Source organism: Stigmatopora argus, chromosome 3, assembly GCF_051989625.1.
Source record: "Stigmatopora argus isolate UIUO_Sarg chromosome 3, RoL_Sarg_1.0, whole genome shotgun sequence".
Classification (NCBI taxonomy): domain Eukaryota; kingdom Metazoa; phylum Chordata; class Actinopteri; order Syngnathiformes; family Syngnathidae; genus Stigmatopora; species Stigmatopora argus.
Window position 1 is genome coordinate 20,792,764 of NC_135389.1, and position 24,321 is coordinate 20,817,084.

Genomic DNA, 24,321 nt, shown 5'->3' on the forward strand with positions numbered 1-24,321 from the left:
ATTGTGTGTCGTGCTACCGCAAGTTTAGAGTCCTGATGGACGTGGGAAAAACTGTCCTTAAGCCTATTTGTCCGTACTTTGTGAGACCTATAGCGTCTGCCAGAGGGCAGCAGCTGGAACAGGTTGTGACCAGGGTGGTATGGGTCCCCGACAACGTTCCTGGCTCTGCTGAGGTAAAAAAAAAAAACTGTGTGGAGTTTGCATGTTCTCCCTTGGCTTGCGTGGGTTTTCTCCGGGTACTCCGCTTTCCTCCTTAAGCACTCTAAATTGTCTAACTATAATTGTTATCATTTATCTTTCTCCTTGTGCCCCCCGATTGGCCGACCACCGACTCCGGGTGTCCCCTGCCTGGTATAGTCAGCTGGGATCGACTTCAGCACCCCCCGCGAGCCTTGTGAGGCTAAACAGTGCTTATTAATGAACTGCTCTAATGTTCCTTCCCTTCTCTTTTACATGTTGCTGTCATCTTCCTCGCTGATGCTCGATGAGGAGGAGCTGAGAAGTTCCTCTGCAGGGAGTGTGTGCGCAAGTGTGTGTATTTGTGTGTGTGCGCAAGTGTGTGTGTGTGCTGGGTGGGGGGGTGCACGGCGAAATGCCTCTAGCAGCATCTTTCTTTGCAGACTCGGGCGAGCTGCGGCACCAGCGAGCTGCTCGTCTTCGCCGCTCTTTCCTCCCAAGCCGCCGCCTTCTTCCGTCTTCTTCCTCCGCCGGTGGATGGCGAGCGGCGCCTGAAGATAAAAGCGGTGGAGTGAGGGGCTTCATCCATCCATCCATCCATCCATTCATCCTCTTCTTCCTCCTCCTCCTCCCGCTGCAGCAAAACGGGAAAGTCCTGGTAAGAAAGCATCCTTATGGGATTTTCTTGTTTCAAGGTAAAGGGAAAGGGGGGGGGGGGGGGGGGGGCTGTCTTTTGCAAGGGCCGTGTATTGATTTCCAATGGACTCCAGCAGGTTTCCTTTTAAAATAATTTATGTTGATTCCATAGGCAGTGGAGGGAGAAAAAATAGCAAAGTGGCGAATATGCAGAAAGTGGAATTTGGGAACTTGGTTTTTAATGTGTAGAATTGCTTTGATTGGAATGCAGTGCACTATTGGGAGACTTTTTGGGGAATGTCACCTTCAGAAAGCGTTTTTTTTTTTTTTTTTAGCATTCGCCGCTAGCGCTTTTTTGGGGTTTCGCGTTTTGACGGCTTTTTTTGGCTGGGGTTTGCATTCTATTGTGGTCTGTGAGAAAATCAGACGTTGGACTGGCTTCTTTGAGCAGAAAAGTTTGTTTGGAGATGGATTCAAGTTTTTAGGACGCTGATAATTAAATCTTTGGTGACAATAAAACAACAAAAATGACGGAGAAAGGGCTTTTAATTTATTTTTTTTGTAAATGAATGAGGTCGTGTTGTGTGGAATAACTGTTGCTTTTTGACATGGCATTCGTCAGTTAACCCTTTTGTCAAAAATGTGACACACTTTTTAATACCCTGACATAGACCCAATCGAGTAATCATGCCATATTTTAGAAGTAGGCTCGGATTTGATGTGCTTTTTTTTCAAATGTCACATCTTGTCTCGAGCTGGTGTCCTTGCTAATGATGCTAAAGGTGAATGTGTGGGTGTGTGTGTGGGTATGTTTGTCTTGCCTCTTCACTTGAAAGCTCACATTTCAGAGATTGCCCAACTCCGTCCAAGGGATTCCCCCTCGCATACATACCGGGGAGGGGGGTTATTTCATAAAGGGGGCGGCGTCCAATCAGAGTCAGAGTGATCTTTGCGAGGGTCAAGTATTGGATTGCCCTCGTCAAATGTGGGTTTGCCAGGAAGGCTGTTCTTGTACCTTTCGACATCCAAGACCGTGCCAGGTGTCTTTAGGGAGGTAGTTTAGATATGTTTGTTTTCGTTAAAGCGGGGGTGGTAAATGTGCGGCCCGTGGGCCGGAAGTGGTCCGCTGGGGGGTCCGAACAGGCTGTGTATTTATTTTTTTTGATAGGGGATGATGCAAAAACAGGCGTTTATGAGTTGTGTGATCACGTATTTGTGAGTCAAAATGGCGCCTTCAATCGCAGCCTTTGAAGTGGAAAATGGAGTTGAAAGTTACCCTCACAAAAGCAGCTCATCACGGCAATGCACCAGAAGACGTATAGCTCCATTTTATGCGTTTCAGCCAGCGCAGCAGCAAAGCTGTTAATTCGATTATGAGTCGTCCGAGCCAAAATGGAGCAGATTTGATTGATCAGCTGTTTGGAGGAATCTTCACAAGCCACGCCCCCTCCCCTCCACACACACGCCAATGCGCGCGCACACACATAGTGTTTGATTTTACAGTCACTGTCTATAGATATTTCACCAAAAATGAAACTTATTTCTAAACTTTTTTTGCTATTTATTAATCATGCTAACAAAAATTTGGGGACAGATCTTAAATGTTCTTTTTTTTTTAATTCTCTTAAATTAATATTGTGAAGTTGCTTCAATGGATTAAATGAACTTCTGTTTTTTGTTACTAAAGTTGCCCAAAACTGTTTTAATCAAAATGCAAATCATAACTTAACGTATCCAACCTTAATAAATAGAAATATTCATATTCTAATTTACCGTAAAGATATTTTAAGTGACAAAGAACCCCAAAAAGTTGCGGGTTTTTTTTGGGGGGGGTGTTGTTAATTACATTTTTTTGGAACTTTCATAAAAATGTGAAAATCCACGCTGAAACACGGCAGCGGAAGCCACTCCCCTTCCTCTGCTTGCTACTAGAACTCAGCACTGAAGTTAAAACATATATATATATATATATATATATATATATATATATATATATATATATATATATACTATACATATGTATATATATGTATATATACATATATATATATATATATATATATATATATATATATATATATATATATATATATATATATATATATATATATATATATATATGTGTATATATATATATATATATATATATATGTGTATATATGTATATATATATATGTATATATGTGTATATATGTATATATATATATGTATATATATATATACATATATATATATATTTATTTTTTTAATAGGGGTGACCCTACTCCGCGATTTTTCGTTTATCGCGGCCATCTCCGGTCTACATTAACCGCAATAATCGAGGGATTACTGCACCCTAAATCCTTGCCTCTTCTTCCCTTACTCATTATTCAAATGAATTCTCCAAACTGCCAGCGAAGGCATTTAAAAAAAGCGCAACGTCACGTTTGATTCGCTCAAATTTCATCCTCAAAGCGACAATGTAGCGTGTCCCAGCAGCAGGCGCAACATGCCCGCCCGTCTCCTATTTTAAGCTCGGCGGCGGCAGCGAGACTGCCGGCCGGCCGGCCCGCCCGCCCACGCCGGCCGGCCGGCCTCTTCTTCGCAAAATCTCCATGAATCATGAATCATCCCTCCCTTCCACACACAGTCATCGATCACTCTGACCACGCTAAAAGATCTCCCCAAGTCCAGGTCCAAAACAGCACCTCGGCGGACTCTGCACTGCGTCAGCCACTTTAATTTGGCCGCACGACTTGAGCCCAGTTGACTGGCACCCCCGCACCGTTATCATTAGCGTAATGCTCCGGTTTCCCCCGAGGAAGGAGGTTCCCGACGGAGGGGGCGGGAGGGAGGAATGATGAGAAGATCATTGGGGGAGGAGGAATGAGTCACTGGGAAATGGATGCGTGCTATTGACTTGGTTCTGCGTTTGCGTTCTTCTTCTCTGTCTCAAAAAAAGCAGCCCGTAAGGCAGGGGTGTCAGACTCGGGTTGGTTCGCGGGCCGCTTTAACGTCAACTTGATTTCACGTGGGCCGGACCATTTTAGATATAATATTTAGATTATTTTTTTATATAAATAGATTAAAAGCCCTGAATATTCAGTTTTTTATAGATCTAAAACAATGTTTATTTTAGCTTTTTATATATATTTTTAGATTTTACAAAATGATTTTTGAACTAAAAACACAAAAAAATGGATTAAAAAATTACAATGATTGATTTAAAAGGGGGAAAATCAGGAAATTTAATGTACATTTATACTCTTCATTTTAATTTGATCCTAAAACAGAAAGTCGGCACTCATGATTTGCTTTCCCGGGCCTCACAAAATGATGTGGCGGTCCAGATTTGGCCCCCGGGCCGCCACTTTGACACGTGCCGTAAGGGGATTCATCTCCTCTTCGTCCAGGCTGGACGCTCGATGGCATTTTGTCAAAAAACGTGTTTGGATTTTTTTTTAATTACATTTTTTTTGTAAGTTCATAAAAATGTGAAAATCCATGCTGAAAAAATATATAGATTTTTTTGGTTTAAATAGGGGTGACCCTACTTCGTGGTTTTTTGTTTATCGCGGTCATGTCTGGTCTACATTAACTGTAATAATCTAGGGATTACTGTAGTGGCAATTAAAATAATGTGCCTCACAAAACTAGCTCTTGTCTTAATTAGGCACCGACCGACAGCTTTTTAAAAAAAAGTTTTCACATATTTCACAGAAAATGAACGATTTTCTCAGGCGAGATATTCAAAATATTTAATGAACCCTTTTTAACGCATCCACCGTGATAGCCTGAGTTCACTTTTTACTGCAAAAACATGAAGTACACAGAAAATAATTGACTTCTTTATAACACTGCGTCCTTTACTTTTTAACAATAAAAATGGGAAAATCCGATCGCAACTGTGAAGTATGGTGAAGAATGCATGGTGGTTATGGTTGTGCTTTGCTGCTTCAGGGCATGGACAGTTTGCTATCGTCAATATGAAAAGAAATTCAGAAGTTTTTAAGAAAAAAAGAAGTTTAAGATGTTTTGCAAATTTGTTTAAAAGTTGGAGCATGATTTAAAAAAATACTTGTTGAGGGGCGCCCAGCTGTCGTGTCCCATTTTCAAAGATTTGCAGTGTTTGCACATTAATCTGGTGGCTTGTCAGCACAATGCCAAACCTTTGTATACACTGCAGATCATTGATGGTTTTTTTTTTGGGGGGGGGGGGGGGTTGTTGTTTTAAAATCAATTTCCGTGTTCGTTAACTATTGTGTTATTTTTTTCAATTTTATTTTTAATCTTTTTTAGACTGTCCGCTGCACCATGTCCACTCCTCTGAGTGGGGAAGTATCAGGCTACCATCTGAGTGGTGAGTGCATGAAAACAACAAAAAGGCATCTTAAATGTAAAAATATTAATATTATAGCTTTTATTGCTGATAATTCAACATCAATCATTGTTTTACTAATCTCTGTATTTCTATTAATTATGTCTAGGTGGGGAAAAAAGTGAATTCAATTGTTTGGTCCTTAAAGATATAGTCATTTGTCATTTATAATAATATATATCATAATAATTTGTAATTAATATAATATAGTAATTTGAGCTTTGAAATATCTTTTTGCAGTGGTGCGCAACCCACCGGGCTGGGAGGTGGGCATCTACCTGGTGGGCTTTGTGGTGCTGCTGGCCGTGGCAGGGCTGAACATTTGGAAGTTGTGGAAGTCCGGCACCTTCCCGGCACCGTCCCCCTTCCCCAACTTTGACTACAGATATCTGCAGGAAAAATATGGAACCTCCTTCTCAGAAGTCCGACAAAAGGTATGCTGGGAAATCAAGAAACTTGAATTGATGGTCAAGATTGAGAATTGAATTGAGGGTTGAAATTGAGAATTGAAATTGAGAATTGAAATTGAGAGTTGAAATTGAGAGTTGAAATTGAGAGTTGAAATTGAGAGTTGAAATTGAGAGTTGAAATTGAGAATTGAAATTGAGAATTGAAATTGAGAATTGAAATTGAGAATTGAAATTAGAATTGAAATTGAATTGAGGCTTGAAATGAGGCTGAAATGTGAATTGAAATGTGAATTAAATTGAGAATTGAAATGTGAATTAAATTGAGAATTGAAATGTGAATTAAATTGAGAATTGAAATGTGAATTGAATTGAGAATTGAATTGAGAATTGAATTGAAATGAGAATTGAATTGAAATGAGAATTGAATTGAAATGAGAATTGAATTGAAATGAGAATTGAATTGAAATGAGAATTGAATTGAAATGAGAATTGAATTGAAATGAGGATTGAATTGAAATGAGAATTGAATTGAAATGAGAATTGAATTGAAATGAGAATTGAATTGAAATTGAAAACAGAATTGAATTGAAAATTGAGTTGGGAATTGAATTGGGAATTGAATTGAGAATTGAGTTGAGAATTGAATTGGGAATTGAAATGAGAATTGAAATGAGAATTGAATTGGGAATTGAAAACAGAATTGAATTGAAAATTGAGTTGGGAATTGAATTGGGACTTGAACTCAGAATTGAATTGGGAATTGAACTCATAATTGAATTCAGAATTGAATTGAAAATTGAATTGAATGTTTTTATTGTAATTATTCAAGTATAATGATATTTAAAGCTTTCACCACATAGTCCACAAATAACAACAACAAACAAACAGACAAATAAACAATCACTAAATAATTAATCATTAAATAAGTAATCATTAATAAATAAATAAGTACTCAACATAATGAGTCACATCATAAATAAGTAGGGGAGTGCACAAATAACAACAACAAACAAAGAAATGAAGAGATCAATAATCAATAAATAAGTACTCAGGAAATTCACTTTAATAGATAGATAAAGATATACTAGTACGTTTTGTGTTCTTTTGGAAGCGGGTGGCGGCGAACAACCACCGTCGGACGTCCACGGCGTCCAGCCGCAAGGCCAGCTTGGCGTTGGGCGACACCCCGGACGCCCTCAGGGAGCTGGGCCAGCTGGAGCTGATGAGCCGCGAGCTGGACCTGAGCGGGGCGGCTCAGCTCCACCGTTCCATCTCCACAGACTCGCTCAGCTCCATCTCGTCCGTGGCCAACAACTTTGGCCACGATTTCACCGTGGGCCAGTTGGAGGTCACGCTGGAGTTCGAGGCCTCCCGGCACGCCGGCCAGGGGGCGCTGCACATCACTGCGCACCAGGGGAAGGATTTGCTGGAGAGGGAGGAAGGAGACTTCCCCGGCTGCTTCGTCAGGATCTCGCTGGGGCCGGAAGAACTCAGCGTGGGAGTAACCAGGGTAAAAAACTTCTTCCTTATTTACAAAAAAAGATTAAATGCAGTCTACATTCTGTTGCATTTCTCAGCGTCGACACTAGATGGAGGTAGTCACTTAAAGAGTGCCGTTATTTACAAATTTCGGTATTTGCCGTGTTTATTCAACTATAACGCCCAAAATTTTGGACCAAAAAACTGAAGCATATGACCAAATTCCGGTGGAAAAAGTCTGCAGCCGTTATAAAGGGAGGCGTAATACCTGTCTTTGTCCACCAGATGGGGGCGCATGAGCCTGTTCTAGAAGAATGGAATCAATTGTTTGGTGAATCTGATGATGAAAAATGTTACATATTATGATGATCAATTAGACTTAAAATTGTCAATTCCAAGGTAAACGTAATACCTGTCTTTGTCCGCCAGATGGCGTGCAAGAGCCCGTTCTAGAAGAATGGAATCAATTGTTTGGTGAATCTGATGATGATTTTTTTTAAATATTATGATGATGAATTAGACTTAAAATTATAAATTCCATTTGAGAATTTTTTTCTTACTTTGAATTTGTTTTACCAGGTTTCCGTACCATATGTTGTGATAAATGTTTTGTCATGGCAACATGTGTTCAGTATTTGCCCGTTACCAGTACTGAGATAAAATGACGAGAAAAAAAAATGACAATTTTTAGTCACAATTTATGGGTGCGCTTTATACACGGGTGCGCGTTATACTCGGACGTAATAAATACGGTAGTTTTACATACTAAATACATATAAATTCTATTTGCTAAAGAGCTATCTTGGTTTTTAATTCCATTCAAACTGCTTTCTTATACTGCATGTTAAACACAAACATTGGCTTTTTTTTTTGCTGTGGCGTGAGCTAAAATCCCGAGCCCCTCCCATCGGACTTACTTGTTGCCTGGTAACCTACATCATTCCTTTTTTATTGGCTGTCACGCATTTGCATCCGAAGACACAGAATTAGCAAATGAGCATTGTCGTGACGGTAGTTTTCCATCCTTGAAATGTTGTGCTTTATTTTTTCACTTTATTTTGTATTTAAAGTATTTATTTTGTCAGCGCGGTGTAGGAGTGGTTAGGGCAGGGGTGTCAGACTCGGGTTGGTTTGCAGGCCGCGTTAACGTCAACCCTCATTTCATGTGTGCCGGACCATTTTAGATATAATAATTAGTTTTTTTTAATAAATTGATTAAAAGAACTGGATTAAAAGCCTTGAATATTCAGCTTTTTACAGATCTAAAACATTGTTTATTTTAGCTTTTTTATATATATTTTTAGATTTTACAAAATGATTTTTGAACTAAAAACACAGAAAAAAAATGATTAAAAAATGACAATTATTGATTTAAAAGGGGGCAAATCAGGAAATTTAATATACATCTATACTCTTCATTTGAAATTGGATCCTAAAACAGAAAGTTGGCACTCATGATTTACTTTCCCGGGCCACACAAAATGATGCGGCGGGCCAGATTTGGCCCCCGGGCCGCCACTTTGACACATGTGGGTTAGGGCGTCAGCCTCACCGTTCTGGGGTTGTGGGTCGTCACTGTGTGGAGTTTGCATGTTCTCCCTGGGCTTGTGTGGGTTCTCTCTGGGTACTCCCACATCCCTAAAAATATGCATGCTAAGCTAATTGAACACTCTAAATTGCCTTACCCTAGCTATGATTGGTTGTCCTTTGTCTCCTCGTGCCCTGCCATTGGCTGGCTACCGATTCAGGGTGTGCCCGCCTGGTGCCCGTAGTTAGCTGGGATAGGCTCCAGCACCTCCCGTGACACTTGTGAGGATCATCGGTTCAGAAAATGAATGAAAAAAATGATTTATTTTGTTACAAAGCAAGAAGTTAGTTTTTTCTAAAGCTATGTAAAGTCCATATCGTTCTTTCCAGCACTCGAGCGGCCATTTTTTTTTTACTGCTGGGCCTTTCCATTACCATCCATTGAGCGAAGGATTTTCGAACAAAATGTCAAAGCCATTCAAAACTTTGTGGGGGTTGCAACAGGTGCAGACCAACGCATTTACCGTCATCTTCGACGAGAGGTTCTCGGTGGCGATGGACGTCTGCGCCCTGGAGGAATGCAGCCTCCGCTTCGCCGCCTTCGGCATCGACAGCGACGAGCGGAACATCAGCGCGGGCGTGGCCGAACTCAAGTTGTCGGACTTGGATCTTACCGTCAGGCCCTTTAACGCCTGGCTCTACCTCCAGGACGTCAACAAAGTGAGTCCATGTATTATTTCCGTTCTTGATGCTGAGATGATGTCATACATCGATTGCACTTTAGCGGGCTGACGTGTCAAAATGGATTGCGAACATTTCATAGAATTGAATTATTATTATTCACCCCGCTGAAAATTCTGTCATATATTTCCTTAGTATGATGTTGTGAATTTGAAAATAATTCTAAAGATTTCATATTTACGTTAGATTCAATTCAAGATTCACTTTGTTAACCCAGTTTTTTTTTTTAAATCACTTTAAAAACTATCAGTTATATCAATTTATTATGCGGAATTTATCAAAAATCAAACTCAAACACGTCAATTTAGCAATTTTTTTTAACGTCTTGCTATGGCAGTTCATGACTTAGGTAACAAAATGATAGATAAGTATATTGCAAAAAAATGTATAGAAATTCAGACTATTTTGACACTATTGAAACAAACCTTAATGGATTAAAAGAACTGGATCAAAAGCCCTAAATAGTCCGTTTTTATAGCTCTAAAGCAATGTTTATTTGAGCTTTTTTTTCTTACTAATGGAAAATTTCTTTTAATCATGTTTTTCATTTCAAATGGAAACAAAAAATATTTTTCAAATATGTTCAATATTAAAGTGGAAAACGCAAAATATCTATATTTATTTTTAGATCTTACAAAATGCGCTTTGAACTAAAAACACCAAAGAAATAAAATTGGATTGAAAATATTGCAATCATTGATTTTAAAAAGGGGGAAATCAGGAAATGTAATGTACATCTATAAGCATTTGAATTTGATCCTAAAACAGAAAGTCGGCACTCATGATTTACTTTTTTCGGCCGCACAAAATGATGCGGCGGGCCAGATTTGGCCCCCGGGCCGCCACTTTGACACCTGTGGTCTACATTAACCGTGATATTCGAGGGATTACTGTAGTACTTCTTCCTCCTACTTAAAATTGAGTAAGAAAGTAAAATCGCTATATTAGTTTACTTTTGTAAAATACATTATCTAAAAAAATTTGCAATTGGGACATCTCTCATCGTCTACATTATATCAGCCACAAGTGTTCGAACATGTTGGCCTTTTGCCCAGGCGGTGGATGCGGTCGGGGAGATTCTGTTATCTCTCAGCTACTTGCCCACGGCGGAGCGCCTCACGGTGGTTGTGGCCAAATGTAAGAATCTGCTGTGGACCGATGGCAAGAACACTGCAGGTCTGAATTTGAATCAAATCCAAACAATTGCATGCTGGTCTGTCAACAAAAAAATTGCATAGCGGAGTTTTTGTTCAGGCTTGTTTGAAGTTCATTTAGAGAAATTGTTTGTGCATTTGTGTGAATGATTGTACGCAGTATTTATTTACAGCATTTGGTAAATGTGTTATCCGTTCCGAATTCAGCATTTACCCGTTTAATCGCCGTGGCTTTTGTGTAAAAGCTTGTCTTATATTGCATCATGGAATCCGACTATAGCTTGCATTTTTAATCTTATTGCATTTTAATGAATCACTTCCATCCTGCTGCTTTAATACTTACTCCATGTTAATTAACTTTTAGATTTTCGTAACCGTAATGAAATGTTTTTTTTCAATTTAATCGCCTGTAAAAGAAGTGAAACGCAGTCAGTAGCATTAGCACTGATCTCACTTTGACTTTAATTTATGACTTATTTATTGATTATTTATCCGTCTGTTTGTTTGTTGTTATTTGTGCACTTGGTGGTGAAGTTTTAAATCTCATCATATTTGTAAAATGACAATAAAAAGCATTCAATAATTGATTGTAGGGTATAACAATGTGTGGGTGTTGATCATCTCAACTCATTTTTATTGTGCGTTTCTAACACAGTTTGATATTTTACCCGCGCAGACCCGTTCGTCAAAGTGTACCTCCTTCAAGATGGTCGCAAGATAAGCAAGAAGAAGACGTCCACCAAGCGGGACGACACCAACCCCATTTTTAACGAGGCCATGATTTTCTCCGTGCCCTCCCTCGTCCTGCAGGTCCGACGCCGTCAACTGATATCGAGTGCCGAGTCATGCTTACGTAATACTGAACGCCAAGTCTTTCTGTTTTGTGGTCGGGCAAGGAGCTGTCCCTACGCGTCACCGTGGCCGAGACATCGGAGGACGGGCGGGGCGAGAACTTGGGTCACGTGATCATCGGGCCAGAGGCCGGCGGGATGGGGATCACTCACTGGAACCAAATGCTGGCCACCCTGAGGAAGCCGGTCTCCATGTGGCACCCGCTACGCAGGATCTGAGCTCCAGGAAAACCGAGACGAGATCCAGTAAATTAGTATACTACAACACAACATTATAGCGATGATGTGACACTTTGTAGACACTTTTGTTAGTAGTTTTACTTCATATCAGTTTTTATTAGCCGGTCTCCATGTGGCTCCCGCTACGCAGGATCTGAGCTCCAGGAAAACCAAGACGAGATCCAGTAAATTAGTATACTACAACACAACATTATAGTGATGATGTGACACTTTGTAGACACTTTTGTTGTTAGTTTTACTTCATATCAGTTTTTATTAGCCTGTTTATTAGCCGGTCTCCATGTGGCACCCGCTACACAGGATCTGAGCTCCAGGAAAACCAAGACGAGAACCAGTAAATTAGTATACTACGACACAACATTATAGCGATGATGTGACACTTTGTAGACACTTTTGTTAGTAGTTTTACTTCATATCAGTTTTTATTAGCCGGTCTCCATGTGGCACCCGCTACGCGGAATCTGAGCTCCAGGAAAACCAAGACGAGAACCAGTAAATTAGTATACTACGACACAACATTATAGCGATGATGTGACACTTTGTAGACACTTTTGTTAGTAGTTTTACTTCACATCAGTTTTTATTAGCCTGTTTATTAGCCTGTGAAACATCACCGGTACGGTTAGTTAATAAAGGTTTTACGATGGCAACAGGTTTCAAGCTATTAAACTCACTACATGATTTCCTATGGGAACAATAGCTTTGAAATTGAAGCTTTCTCTCTAAGACACTTGAAAATAAAACAACCGCTTTATTGACATAATTGTAAATATACGAGTTTAGGTTTGACACACTGAGAATGTAAAATAGACTGCACTACTTTAATAGGTTTATTGTTTGGTGTTAGGTTGTTGAGATGATCTGAAATTTATTTCTCAATCAGGTTTCGGGGTTGAATTATTTTTCCGTTGACGTCAGTTTTAGAAATATTAAGCGTTGCTTCATTGACGTTTGATCATTTTTTCACGTGCCACGTAATAGCAATATTTTCCATTTCTTTTCAGCAGTTTTGTTGGCCTCCGCAATGACCGTGCATGAAGTTCTTGTGCTTGGAGATAAGCGCCAACTTGTCCTTGCTGTTTGAAATAAAAGCATTTCAACACAGACTATTGCGACATTTACTTCCCTCAGTCGAGCCTTTAAAATATGAACACTTTGAAATGTTAAATTCTTTGGAGGTGACCGTTGTTTATGGATTTCTGAAGTGAAACTGACTAACTCGTTAACTGGTTAGCCATCCTTTGTGTCGAAATGACACAATGGTGTATTATTTTACTTTTTTCTCATTTAAGATGTGTAAATTTAGAAAAAATATTCAATAAAATTGAAAATTTGTTTGTAAAACTAATGAGCCTTCCCTGAACATACGAGTTATGATTTTATTTTAGCGATTTAATTATTGTGTCATGATGCTGTTTAATAATTTAACTTTAAACATTTTTTCCTGCTTAAATTTCAACCAATTTTTGTTTATTTAAAAAAATTGGACATAATTGTAACAGAGTTTTGAAATGTTTTAAACAATCATTTCAAAACACTTAGCTTTCTAGCTAGCAATGTTAGCTCTCAATTGTTATTTGCAGTGAACTAAATACTATGAAAAAATCTACTTTATATATAGTTACATGAGTTGGCTACATTTTAATTTCATTAATTTAGCCTTATTTGTCATATTAGTAATCTATAATTGTATATATAATTAAATAAAATAGTCCAAAACATACAGTGACAATAATTACATTTAAAAGAAAAAAGAATATTTTTTTAACAAAAATAGTCACTTGGTCTGTAAAGGGTTAAAGGTCTTAAGGCAACTTTTTAATATCTGTAAATATAGATAAAATACATAGTATTAGTAAGTATTATTCCGAAATTCCGTAGAGTGCATTACGCTTCCATTGAAAACAATTCAATTTAAGTCTAGTCATTATGAGTCACCAAAGTTCATGTTAGGCAAAGTCAATGTGCCATATTTGGCTAGCTGTTTGTTTGTTTGTTTTTTAAATAAAAGTAGGTCAGCGACAGCCAATAGAAGAAGAGAACGATTGGGTGGGCGGGACAACATCGAGTACAAAGTCCGGAAGCAAAATGTTATAAATCAAGCCAGGACGAAAGCGTAACCTAACAGTGCGGCAATTGTCTCAATTTAACACGTCTGGTGCTTTCTTGTCAACATGGCAGACAACCGAGACAAAGCAACTGATCAAATGAAGACATGGCAGCAAAATAGAAACCTTCAGGTTCGTAGTAGCTGGAAATGGGTGAAGGGTCATTTGAGGCTCATTTGCTAACTGTTATCAGGCTCGTTCAGAATTGTTTGCATACTTGGCAATTATCGGAAATTGCTGACTGCTATTATGTCTTGTCGTGTAATGTTTGTGTTTATTTCTATACATTGCCTCTTGTTCTTACGCAGGGATTTAGTATACTACGATATGAAATTGAAAACGGGTTATTTTTCACGAATGTGGTGCAAATTATAGGTAGGTCATTATCTAGACTACAGGTGTTATTAATGTGGAACTCGAACCTTGACCGTTATGTAAGTGGAGCCAACAGGCAATTCTTATTTGAGTACCTGGAGAAAAAAATCGCTATTGATTCGCAAAAATACAGTGGGAGATCTGGTTTCCAATCCAGGTTGGTCCACCTTTGTGGAGTTTGCATGTTCTCCCGAGTCCAGTGTGGATTTTTTCCGGTCAGTCCGGTTTTCTCCCACATTCCAAAGACCTTCATTGTAAGGTAATTGGACACTAAATTGCCCCTAGCTACGAGAGTGAGTGTCAATGTTTGTTTTTCTCCTTGTGTCCTGTGATACCCAATTCTTGGTGTCCCCCCACCTATGGCCTGAAGCCAGCTGGGATAGGCTCCAGCACCCCCACCCCACCCCCTGCGAGCCTAGTGAGGATAAAGCGATTCAGAAAATGAGATGAGAAATTAGATTTTTAATTTACAGCCATTATGTGGTGTCAATTAGACCCATGAGCTTTTTTTGCAGTTACTCATATCTCCACTAGATGGGGGTGTTTCAAACAAAAAAGATTTAAAGGGTCGTCACTGCGGTTCATAAAATTAGATGGGATAAAAATATATATAATAATTTGTAATACATATAATATACACATTTTTTTAAAAAAAATATAATACATATAATATACGCTATTTTTCTAAATGTCTGTCCACTGTAGAGCCCACTATCCCTGAAAGGGTTAAACTCCTTTTTGTTTTGTGCCACAGAAGCCAGATCAACTGACCACAGGAGCAGGCCATCCAATCGGGGACAAGTTGAACATCCAGACGGCCGGGCCCAGGGGCCCCCTTCTGGTCCAGGATGTAGTCTTCACCGACGAGATGGCCCACTTCGATCGCGAGCGCATCCCTGAGCGAGTGGTGCACGCCAAAGGAGCTGGTGAGGTCTCGCCGTCAAAGTACAAGTCAAAGTTCAAACGGTCACCAAATATTTGGAATATTTCACGTCATAGTCCACCAAAATTAGACTCAAAAATAGCTTTTTGATATACAGGAGCATTTGGCCACTTCGAGGTGACGCATGACATCCGCCGCTACTGCAAGGCCAAGGTTTTTGAGCACGTGGGCAAAGTGACACCCATAGCTGTCCGATTTTCCACCGTGGGTGAGTGTGCAATACTAGAGCTGATGTTCATGGTCTCTATTCTGTGGATGCTCTACTTAATGTCGAATTCCACGGTGTTCCAGCGGGAGAAGCCGGGTCTGCGGATACGGTGCGAGACCCTCGAGGCTTCGCCGTCAAGTTTTACTCAGAAGAGGGCAACTGGGATCTGACGGGCAATAACACACCCATTTTTTTTATCAGGGACACCATGCTGGTGAGTCGTGGCATGAGCAGCGGCTTTTACTTGAAATAGGCATCCACGCTATAATTATTATTATTTAAATTAGAGGTAAGCTCTTGAGCCCGAACCCCACCCGATCCGACTCGAATTTCAGGTCGGGTCGGGCCTAAAATGTTAATCATTACTTCGGGTCGGGCAGGGCCTCACTCTCGCTGTAAAAAAAGTACACTAAAACAATGTGTGGTCTCTCGCTGACTTTTTTTTCCCATATAAATAAATGTTTATAAAAATGTATACTAAAACAATGTGTGGATACTAAACTAAGGAATTCCTCGTGTTTGGTCGTATTGGATTTTTTCGGCCCGATCTTTAAAATATCTACATATATTTGGGATGTTTCCTTTTTTTTTTTTTTTAATTGTACATTTTTTTGAGGTATCACCAGATCCTCAAATCCAGTTGCCTAGGAGTTGCGCTAGTATTGGAATATCTACTTTGACCATATCGTTTTTATCTTAATCTTGCAATTGCAAAACTTAATTTTCATCAAATTTTAACTTTAATTTTGAAACAACTTTGACTTAAAGATGCACATCTACTTGTCTCCTAGTGTTTTGGTCTGTTCAATAGACATATTGATATTTAGGAAATTGAATACAATAATATTGGTTACCAATTCCTTCATAGTGAACAAGTAATAAACCACTAACTCTCACATTAGTTACAAACAAGCTGTTGACAACGGATGTTTTGTCCCCTGGTGCAGTTCCCGTCCTTCATCCACTCACAGAAGCGCAATCCTCAAACCCACATGAAGGACCCAGACATGGTGTGGGACTTCTGGAGTCTCAGGCCTGAGAGTCTGCATCAGGTCAGCCATGTTTAGCGTGAGATGCTAAATTGTTTGAAAGACCACATTTTTCATGAACCCATACATTTTCTGTTTCATTGTTCATTTATTTCAATACGCAGGTGTCCTTCCTGTTCAGCGACCGCGGTTTGCCAGACGGCTTCCGCCACATGAACGGCTATGGCTCGCACACCTTTAAGCTGATCAATTCCGACGGAGAGCCCATCTACTGCAAATTCCACTTCAAGGTCATTTTACGCCTCTCTGAGTAGCAGTCGCACAGACGACAGTGGTACCTCGACATACAATCGTAATCCGTTCCGGGACTGAGCTTTTCGTAGCTCGAGCAAACGTTTCCCATTTGAAATGAACTAGAAACAAATTAATTCGTTCCAACCCTCTGAAAAAACACCACAAACAGGATATTGGATTGGGAAAAAAAATTTCTTCTAATTCGCCATCTATTAACAAAGTAACACATAACTAGTGGTTTAATAGTAATAAAATGTGTTCAACATAACTAAAATTGGGCGGATTTCGCCGACGAGAGAGAGAAGCACAGAGGGGTGGGTTGGGGTTTCGGGGGGACTTTCCACGACAACGCACTCGTAACTGAACAAACATTTAAATTAACTTGGATTAATATATACAGACACTCAAACACGTTTAATGTAACTTTACACAAAACTGAATTCTAATTTTTTTTTTTTACCTTCGTTCTGGCCGGGTTAGCTGTTTGCCACGCCTCCACCCTCACGTTCGCTATCGATGGGCTGTTTGCTGTTGTATTCCCTTCAAAATATTCCGAAAATAATGCACACAATTGGTTAACGCACGACCACTTGCCAACGAGAAGTAGTCTTGAATGAGCGATTGCAGGAGCTAACAGGCTAAGGAAGGAATGACAGCCTACCCACGTATTGATTGTGGGTAATGAAGTTTTGGTCTGAGAAAGGGTGCCATTGCCTATCGGTGTTGTGTGCACAAGTATACTTCATTACCCAGAAAGCCCTCTTTTTACCCACGATGCACGTTGTGCGTTTCCTGGTCGATGCTTGGAGAAACTCGTCTGAATAAATCGTTCAGTGCTCGTAGATATCTGTTATACACGAAAGAGATGTGGCAAAGAATTTTTTTAATGTATCTAGGGCGACTTATTCGATCGAAATTTTCATCGTACCTCGAGCATGTCGTAGGTAGAGCTGATCGTAGGTCAAGGTACCACTGTGTTATGAAAGTCAGTTTTCCGTAAAGCCTGATGACGATGGTGGTAACTTGGTGCATTTCAGACGGACCAGGGAATCAAAAATATGCCCGTGGAGGAAGCGGAGCGGCTGGCTTCCACCAATCCAGACTACGCCATCGGAGACTTGTTCAACGCCATCGCCGATGGCAATTTCCCATCTTGGACTTTCTTCATTCAGGTCATGACTTTTGAGGAAGCTGAGAAGTTCCAGTTCAACCCGTTTGACCTCACCAAGGTACCAAAGTATTTTCATTTCACTATTTGATGCTCTTTAACAAGCATCCAGTCACAAAGAAAACAGCTTAGTAAAGGAATCGAGAGATGCTTCGGCAACAAATTTGAAAACAACAAAAAAATGGCTGACTTGTGGACTAAAAGAGAAATGCAGTGGAACCTCCAAAGCCAAGCATGTATTCCAAATCAATCTCTCTTTCCTTCAGGTTTGGTCCCAAAAAGAATTCCCGCTTATCCCTGTGGGCAAAATGGTCCTGAACAGGAACCCGGTCAACTACTTTGCCGAAGTGGAGCAGCTGGCCTTCGACCCTAGCAACATGCCACCAGGTATCGAGGCCAGTCCCGACAAGATGCTGCAGGTAAAAGAAAATAAAACCCAAGGCTCACTTATCCCCATCTTTATATTTATATGACAACCAATCTAGCTGTTCATTGGCTCCCATGGCCACTTCTCCCCAACCTCAGGGTCGCCTCTTCTCCTACCCGGACACCCAGCGGCACCGACTTGGCGCCAACTACCTGCAGATCCCCGTCAACTGCCCCTTCCGGACCCGCGTGGCTAACTACCAACGCGACGGCCCAATGTGCATGTTCGATAACCAAGGTCAGGCCACGCACTGTCAAAATTTCCAAGCCGCACTTTGTTTTTGCTTCATTGCCATTAGCTACATTACACTAATTACAGTGGTACTTCGACATACGATCTTAATCCGTTCCGGGACTGAGATCGTATGTCGAGCTTTTCGTAACTCGAGCGAACGTTTCCCATTGAAAGGAACTAAAAACAAATTAATTCGTTCCAATCTTCTGAAAAAACACCAAAAACAGGATAATATTGGATTGGAAAAATGTTTTATTTCTTCTAATTCGCCATCTATTAACAAAGTAACACATAACTAGTGGTGCGTTTTCTGGTCCATGTGTAGGCGAAAGAAACCGTTCAGTGCTCGTAGATATTTGTTATACACGAAAGAAATGTGGCAAGGCTGCGCCATGGCCACCTGGCCTGGTCACATCTCGAAATTTTGATCGTATCTAGGGCGAATTATTTGATCGAAATTTTCATCGTATATCGAGCATGTCGTAGGTAGAGCTGATCGTAGGTCGAGGTACCACTGTACTGTATTTTCTCACATATTAGCCGCCTCCGCGTATAAGCCGCACCCTTAAAATTGTTGAATTTTACAATTTCTCTTTTAAGACGCCTCTGATTCTCAATTTTTACCTCCATATTCGTGCTTTTAATGGGTAGTACAAATGTGTTACTTTGAAGGGAAAATCTTAAGAAAAAAAATCATCACACGACGTATTTCTGAGATATTGTTTAAATTGGAAGAATTGTCTGCTGGATTGCACATTCCGAAAGGCTGTTGCCTGCACGTAGATGAATTCAAAAAGTAAGTCAAGTGAGCAGTACAGCCAGGAAGTGTGTCCGTAGCGGTCTAGTTTGTCGTCCATAGGTAAGATAGCGGCGCCCTAAGCGAGCAATGGCAGGCACAAGTGGGTTTTTTCTCGTTTTATGCAAGATACGTTTTTATTCTTGAATTTTATTCATAGACGTGAAAATAAATTTTGCTTACTCTTTTATAGTATTTTTTTAATATGGAATTTGAGCTGGGAAACAGCGCCATCCCGAGTCCAAGCACGATTACTACCTGCCTAAACTATATTGGGTCCTGCTGACATCACCATACTTAACTGCTGAGCTTTGTCAGGTCCCGGGAAAAAAAGGTCTTGATCGCGGAAGTCGTGGAAAGATGCTTATAGGTTCCGCTTTGGAGTCTTATTACACATATGATCTTTGACAGACGACATTTGGCCATTTTTACACCTACCGGGAGAGAACATCTGATTATTGGTTGGTCTGTTCCAGGTGGCGCTCCAAACTACTTTCCCAACAGCTTCAGCGCACCGGAGACTCAGCCTCAGTTTGTGGAATCGCGCTTTAAGGTGTCCACCGATGTGGCACGTTACAACAGCGAAGATGAAGATAATGTCACTCAGGTGAGATTTTGGCCAAAGTACCGTATTTTCTCGCATATAAGCCATCCCCTTAAAATTGCCTTTGAATCGTTGAATTTGACAATTTCCCTGATAAGATGCTTCCTGACTCACAATTTTCACCTCCATATTCATGGTTTTAAGAGTACAAATGTGTTACTGTGTCCATAGCCTTCAGTCTTTTTTTGCGACAAATAGGGCCTATATGAGAGAAAATACGGTACTCTCACTCTTTACTCGCTTTACTAACAAGCTTGTGTCTCTTGGGCAGGTCCGCACCTTCTACACTCAGGTGCTCAACGACGACGAGCGTCAGAGACTCTGTCAGAATATGGCGGGTGCCCTGAAGGGGGCGCAGCTGTTCATCCAGAACCGCATGGTAAGAGTGCAGTGCGTTAATGGGAACCAGTAGGCCAAGCAAAACCAGTTGGAAGTGTTTCAAATGTTTCAGTGGCTGAAAATGTTCTAAATTGACATTTCTTTCTTCTGTTTTGAAATATAATTTTGTAAAAGCTGCTCTTACAATTTGATTCTTCAGGTAGAAAACCTAAAGGCCGTCCATCCAGACTACGCAAACGGGGTCCAGAAATATCTCAATAAGTATAATTTGCAAGCCCCGGAAAAGGTAAAAGCAGTTTCACTAGTTTAGACTAGCTGTGAAAGTGTGGGTGGTCATGTTTCACTGCCATTAATAAAACAAATTGCCTTAAGGGTAAAGAAAATCGTAATTCTTGTTTGAAAGGGTTACCTTATTTTCTCGCATATTAGCCGCCTCTGCGTATAAGCCGCACCCTTAAAATTGCCTTAAAACCGTTAAATTTTATAATTTCTCTTGTGTAAGACGCCCCTTGATTCACCATTTTCACCTCCATACTCCTAGTTTTAATAGGGAGTACAAATATGTTACTTCGAAGGGAAAATCTTAAGAAAAATCACCAAATGTTACTAGGTAAGACGGGAGGCAGCGCCCTGAGCAAGCAATGGCACAAGTGAGTTTTTTTTCGTTCTATGCCAGATACATTTTTTTTTCTTGACTTTCATTCATATTGTGTGAAAATATTTTTTGTGGTGTAACCTTGATTCAGTCATTTTCTAGCACCAAATACGGCTTATATGCGAGAAAATACGGTAATTTTTTTCAGAATTCCATACAGTGCATTTCGTAGGTCATATTTGGTACAGCTTTTGGAGTGTTGACGTTTCTTTTATTTACTATGCAGAGAATTTTACAGTGGCATTTACAACTTGACATCATTTTTCACGTCTCTTTTAGGATGCTGTTCGCGTCTACAGCCGTCCAAACGCAACGGCCATCGCCGCCTCGTCCAAGATGTAACGGCATTCCCAGCCGGAGCTCATAACTAGAACGATGAAGCAACTAATCGCATCCCCAGAAAATACTAACAAGGTTACACGCAAGGATCACAAGTACAAACGCAGTCTGCCATTTTTCTCCTCTCGAGGAAAATCTTCTTTAATATTATCTCTGTTTTGACTTGTGCTTTTCGTTGGTCTCGGTGAAAAACGATTGTTGGTGATTTTTGCATGTGGAGCAATTCTAGTGAACTCATAGCTCCATTTTGCTTTAATCCTATAGCAGATTGAAGTAAGGCTAGAATGCAAATGACATGATCATTTCAATGCTTGCCTGCCAGAATGCAGTTCTTCCCTGAATATTTTCATAAGTCACACACAGTGCCTTAAGTGCATTCAAGTCGCAATCACATACTCTTTCAGTCATGAACATTTTCATAAAAGACTGATCTTTAACAGCTCGGATGGTCTTGAAACCTATTAACTGTGATAAATGAGGTATTGCTGTATTTATTTTTTAGGTCCATTTAAAAACAAGGATGCTACATTTAAGATTTTCATTCAAACACAGATTGTCTACAGTTTTTCCTTTGCTATCAATATGCTCATATTTTTTGTCCAGTGCAACAGATATTGATTAATAAATAAAAATTGTCATACATGCTACACTGGCTTGACACCATTTTTGTATGAGTAACATTCCGCTTTTACTTCTGTAGCATACCAAGAAAAACTATTAACACAATTTGGGTGGCCTAATTCATTACAAGTATGTAGTAGTCACTTTAAAGACAAAATAAATCAATAGAACTAAATGTTCAGATTCTAATTTCATGTCAATGACACTGAAAGACGGATGGGTCATTTATGCTTTTGTGTTGTGGACAATTGAAAAGGATGGTGACATTTGACTGAATATTCATAGTTTAATCAACAAAATTAGCCGATGAATGATTAAGAATGAAATCTCATTTTTATGTGTTTTTTTATTTATTAAAAAAAAAACTTCCCATCAGAAGTGAAATTTATGTAAGCTACTATTAAATTGTAGTTACACACTTACTGCATCTATTGAAAAAGGAAGTGAGTTGGGTAATGATGTAGCAAACCGCGAGCTATGACGCGCAAAGTTTGAAATGAGTCATTTGATTCTGAAAGGGATAAAAGTGCAGAAAGGGAAGAGTGTTTTTTTGCGCCGCGAGGTCTATGGGTGTGTTTGCTGCACTGACGGTGACAGATAGTATTGCAGGACCCTATTTTCAGTTTTTTATTTGTTTAAAAAGTATAAAATATCCCAAAGATTTCGTTCCACTTCACGATTGTGTCCCACTTGTTCATTCTTGACAACAAAATGTCTTTATGTATGGATCCTGAAATTGAAAAGTTTAGTCTCTTTCCATTGTGGTATGAAGTGCTCCTAAAGGACTGCTTTCTCATTAACCCGCCCTCTTAAAAAAGGTGACGTGTGGGTGTGTGGAAAGAGAGTTGAATGTTGTTTTTGTTAGAAATGGATGCAGCAGCCAACCAATCTGAGATGGTTCCGTTGTAACCTGCCAGCGGGGGTCCAGACCAGCCAGCCACGGTGGTCCAGCACACGACTCACCGCAGAACCTTTGCAATGCCGCGTGACCACGTTATTTGCTCCCTCTTCTCCTTTTTCCACTTCGGCAACCCTTCTACTCTATCAAGGTGAGATTTAGTGTGTATATATGTATGTACAAATATGTTACTTTGAAGGGAAATTCTTAAGAAAAATAATCGCACGTGGTATTTCTGAGATACATTATGAATGAAAAGCACATTATTAGAGTCAATATTATAAAGAAGTTAGTAGTAATACATCCAGCAATGGTTAACCAACAAATAGAAAATGTTAATTTGCTGGCATTTACTGGTCATATAGCAACATTGTAAGTCTTGTGTGCATATAAGCTGTCCGTACCCTTGATTCAGTCATCATTTTTTGGAGTTACAAATACGGCATATATGTGAGAAAATATGGTACGTATTTGTTTTTAATGGGCCCTGATGAATTTGAATTTTTAAAGAGAGAATAAAAACGAGAGAAACACCAAACGAGGCAAACAGGCACAGTGTATACAAAATATGATATGAGGCAAAGCATTCGTTTTGGCCGAAAGCCGCATGCGGCTCTACAGCCATGTGTTTGCCACCCTTGGATTACCAGATTCATAGATATCTATCCGATCTGACAAAATATCACTGGTAAGTGTACATGTCAAAATAGATTGTAAGTCTATTGTTCATGTTCATTTTCTCAACCGATTATTCTTACAAGGGTTGTGGGGGGTGCTGGAGCTCAATTACATCTGACTTCAGGCACCAGCCTGAATTGGTGGCAGGCCAATTGCAGGACGCAAGGAAACAAAGGACAACCAATCCTGGGTAGGAGCAATTTAAGAGTGTTCAAGCAGCCAACCATGCATGTATTTGGAATGTGGGAGGAAACCGGGGTACCCGGAGAAAACCCACGCAAGCCCGGGGAGAGAAGGCAAACTTTAAAAATATAAAATATAAAATATCGGCCCGGTTTTGTACTGTATAAATATTGTGGGGCGTCACCAATTACTACGTCTAGCAGAGTGGCGCAGCGGAAGCGTGCTGGGCCCATAACCCAGAGGTCGGTGGATCGAAACCATCCTCTGCTAGTTACATTTTCGCGCATAAATATATGTTGAAATGTATTTTATCGTTAAATGATATTTAAATGCTCCTTCCGCAGCGTTGTAGTTTCAAATACGGCTCCGAAAAAAAAATCATATATGAAACGATTACATTTGCAATCATCAGCCAATAGAGGTCAGTGTTGCTTCACTTTCTTTCTTTTTTATCTATTTCTTTACTTGTTTGTTTGAGACAACAGCACGTCATCCGGCCTGTGGCTCACATTAAATACATACTGTAAGAACATATTTGAGTTTTGATATATGTGTTTTCAGATCCTCCTCATTGCAATGGCTGGAAGATTTCTTTTTTGAGTCAAATTTCCCACCTGGGCCATCATCAGATTTGTTCCGCCACCGAACTGGTTTTCATCAATTAAAGGTGAGATGCTATTTGAATTTGTTTTTTTTTTTTTACAAAACTATGATTCCTGATGTTCCAGCTTCTCAATCATCATCAATGGCCGCCAATGAGTTAACCCTGCTGTTTCCTCGCCGCTTATTTTAGACCGTCAGGCCGACCACATAATGACAGAGCTCGCGTCCGTGAAACGAAACGTCCCCGCGGTCGCCTCCCCTTTCCAGCGGCCCATATAAGCCTCCGC

The 24,321-nt window shown here is 40.0% G+C and overlaps 2 protein-coding genes across 3 annotated transcripts; both read left to right on the top strand.

Annotated features, from left to right (window-relative positions):
* The first annotated feature begins 270 nt into the window (after nucleotides 1-270).
* On the top strand, nucleotides 271-12,678 carry syt12 (synaptotagmin XII). 2 transcript variants are annotated; one of them, XM_077597310.1, is made up of 10 exons: nucleotides 271-529; nucleotides 621-835; nucleotides 5,092-5,152; nucleotides 5,411-5,604; nucleotides 6,692-7,090; nucleotides 9,091-9,306; nucleotides 10,383-10,503; nucleotides 11,158-11,291; nucleotides 11,378-11,578; nucleotides 12,577-12,678. In XM_077597310.1, exons 1-9 carry the CDS (start codon nucleotides 418-420, stop codon nucleotides 11,549-11,551), a joined length of 1,626 nt encoding a protein of 541 aa, XP_077453436.1. In that variant the 5' UTR covers nucleotides 271-417; the 3' UTR covers nucleotides 11,552-11,578; nucleotides 12,577-12,678. The 2 variants fall into 2 exon arrangements, with proteins under 2 accessions (XP_077453436.1, XP_077453435.1); XM_077597309.1 differs by having other exon boundaries at nucleotides 272-529; nucleotides 11,378-12,678.
* Nucleotides 12,679-13,642: 964 nt separating this feature from the next.
* cat (catalase) lies at nucleotides 13,643-21,698 on the top strand. Its single transcript, XM_077596403.1, has 13 exons — nucleotides 13,643-13,812; nucleotides 14,810-14,981; nucleotides 15,096-15,206; nucleotides 15,290-15,420; nucleotides 16,154-16,258; nucleotides 16,360-16,485; nucleotides 17,527-17,718; nucleotides 17,924-18,076; nucleotides 18,183-18,321; nucleotides 19,591-19,721; nucleotides 19,990-20,097; nucleotides 20,257-20,343; nucleotides 20,992-21,698. Exons 1-13 carry the CDS (start codon nucleotides 13,747-13,749, stop codon nucleotides 21,052-21,054), a joined length of 1,584 nt encoding a protein of 527 aa, XP_077452529.1. The 5' UTR covers nucleotides 13,643-13,746; the 3' UTR covers nucleotides 21,055-21,698.
* The last annotated feature ends 2,623 nt before the right edge of the window (nucleotides 21,699-24,321 follow it).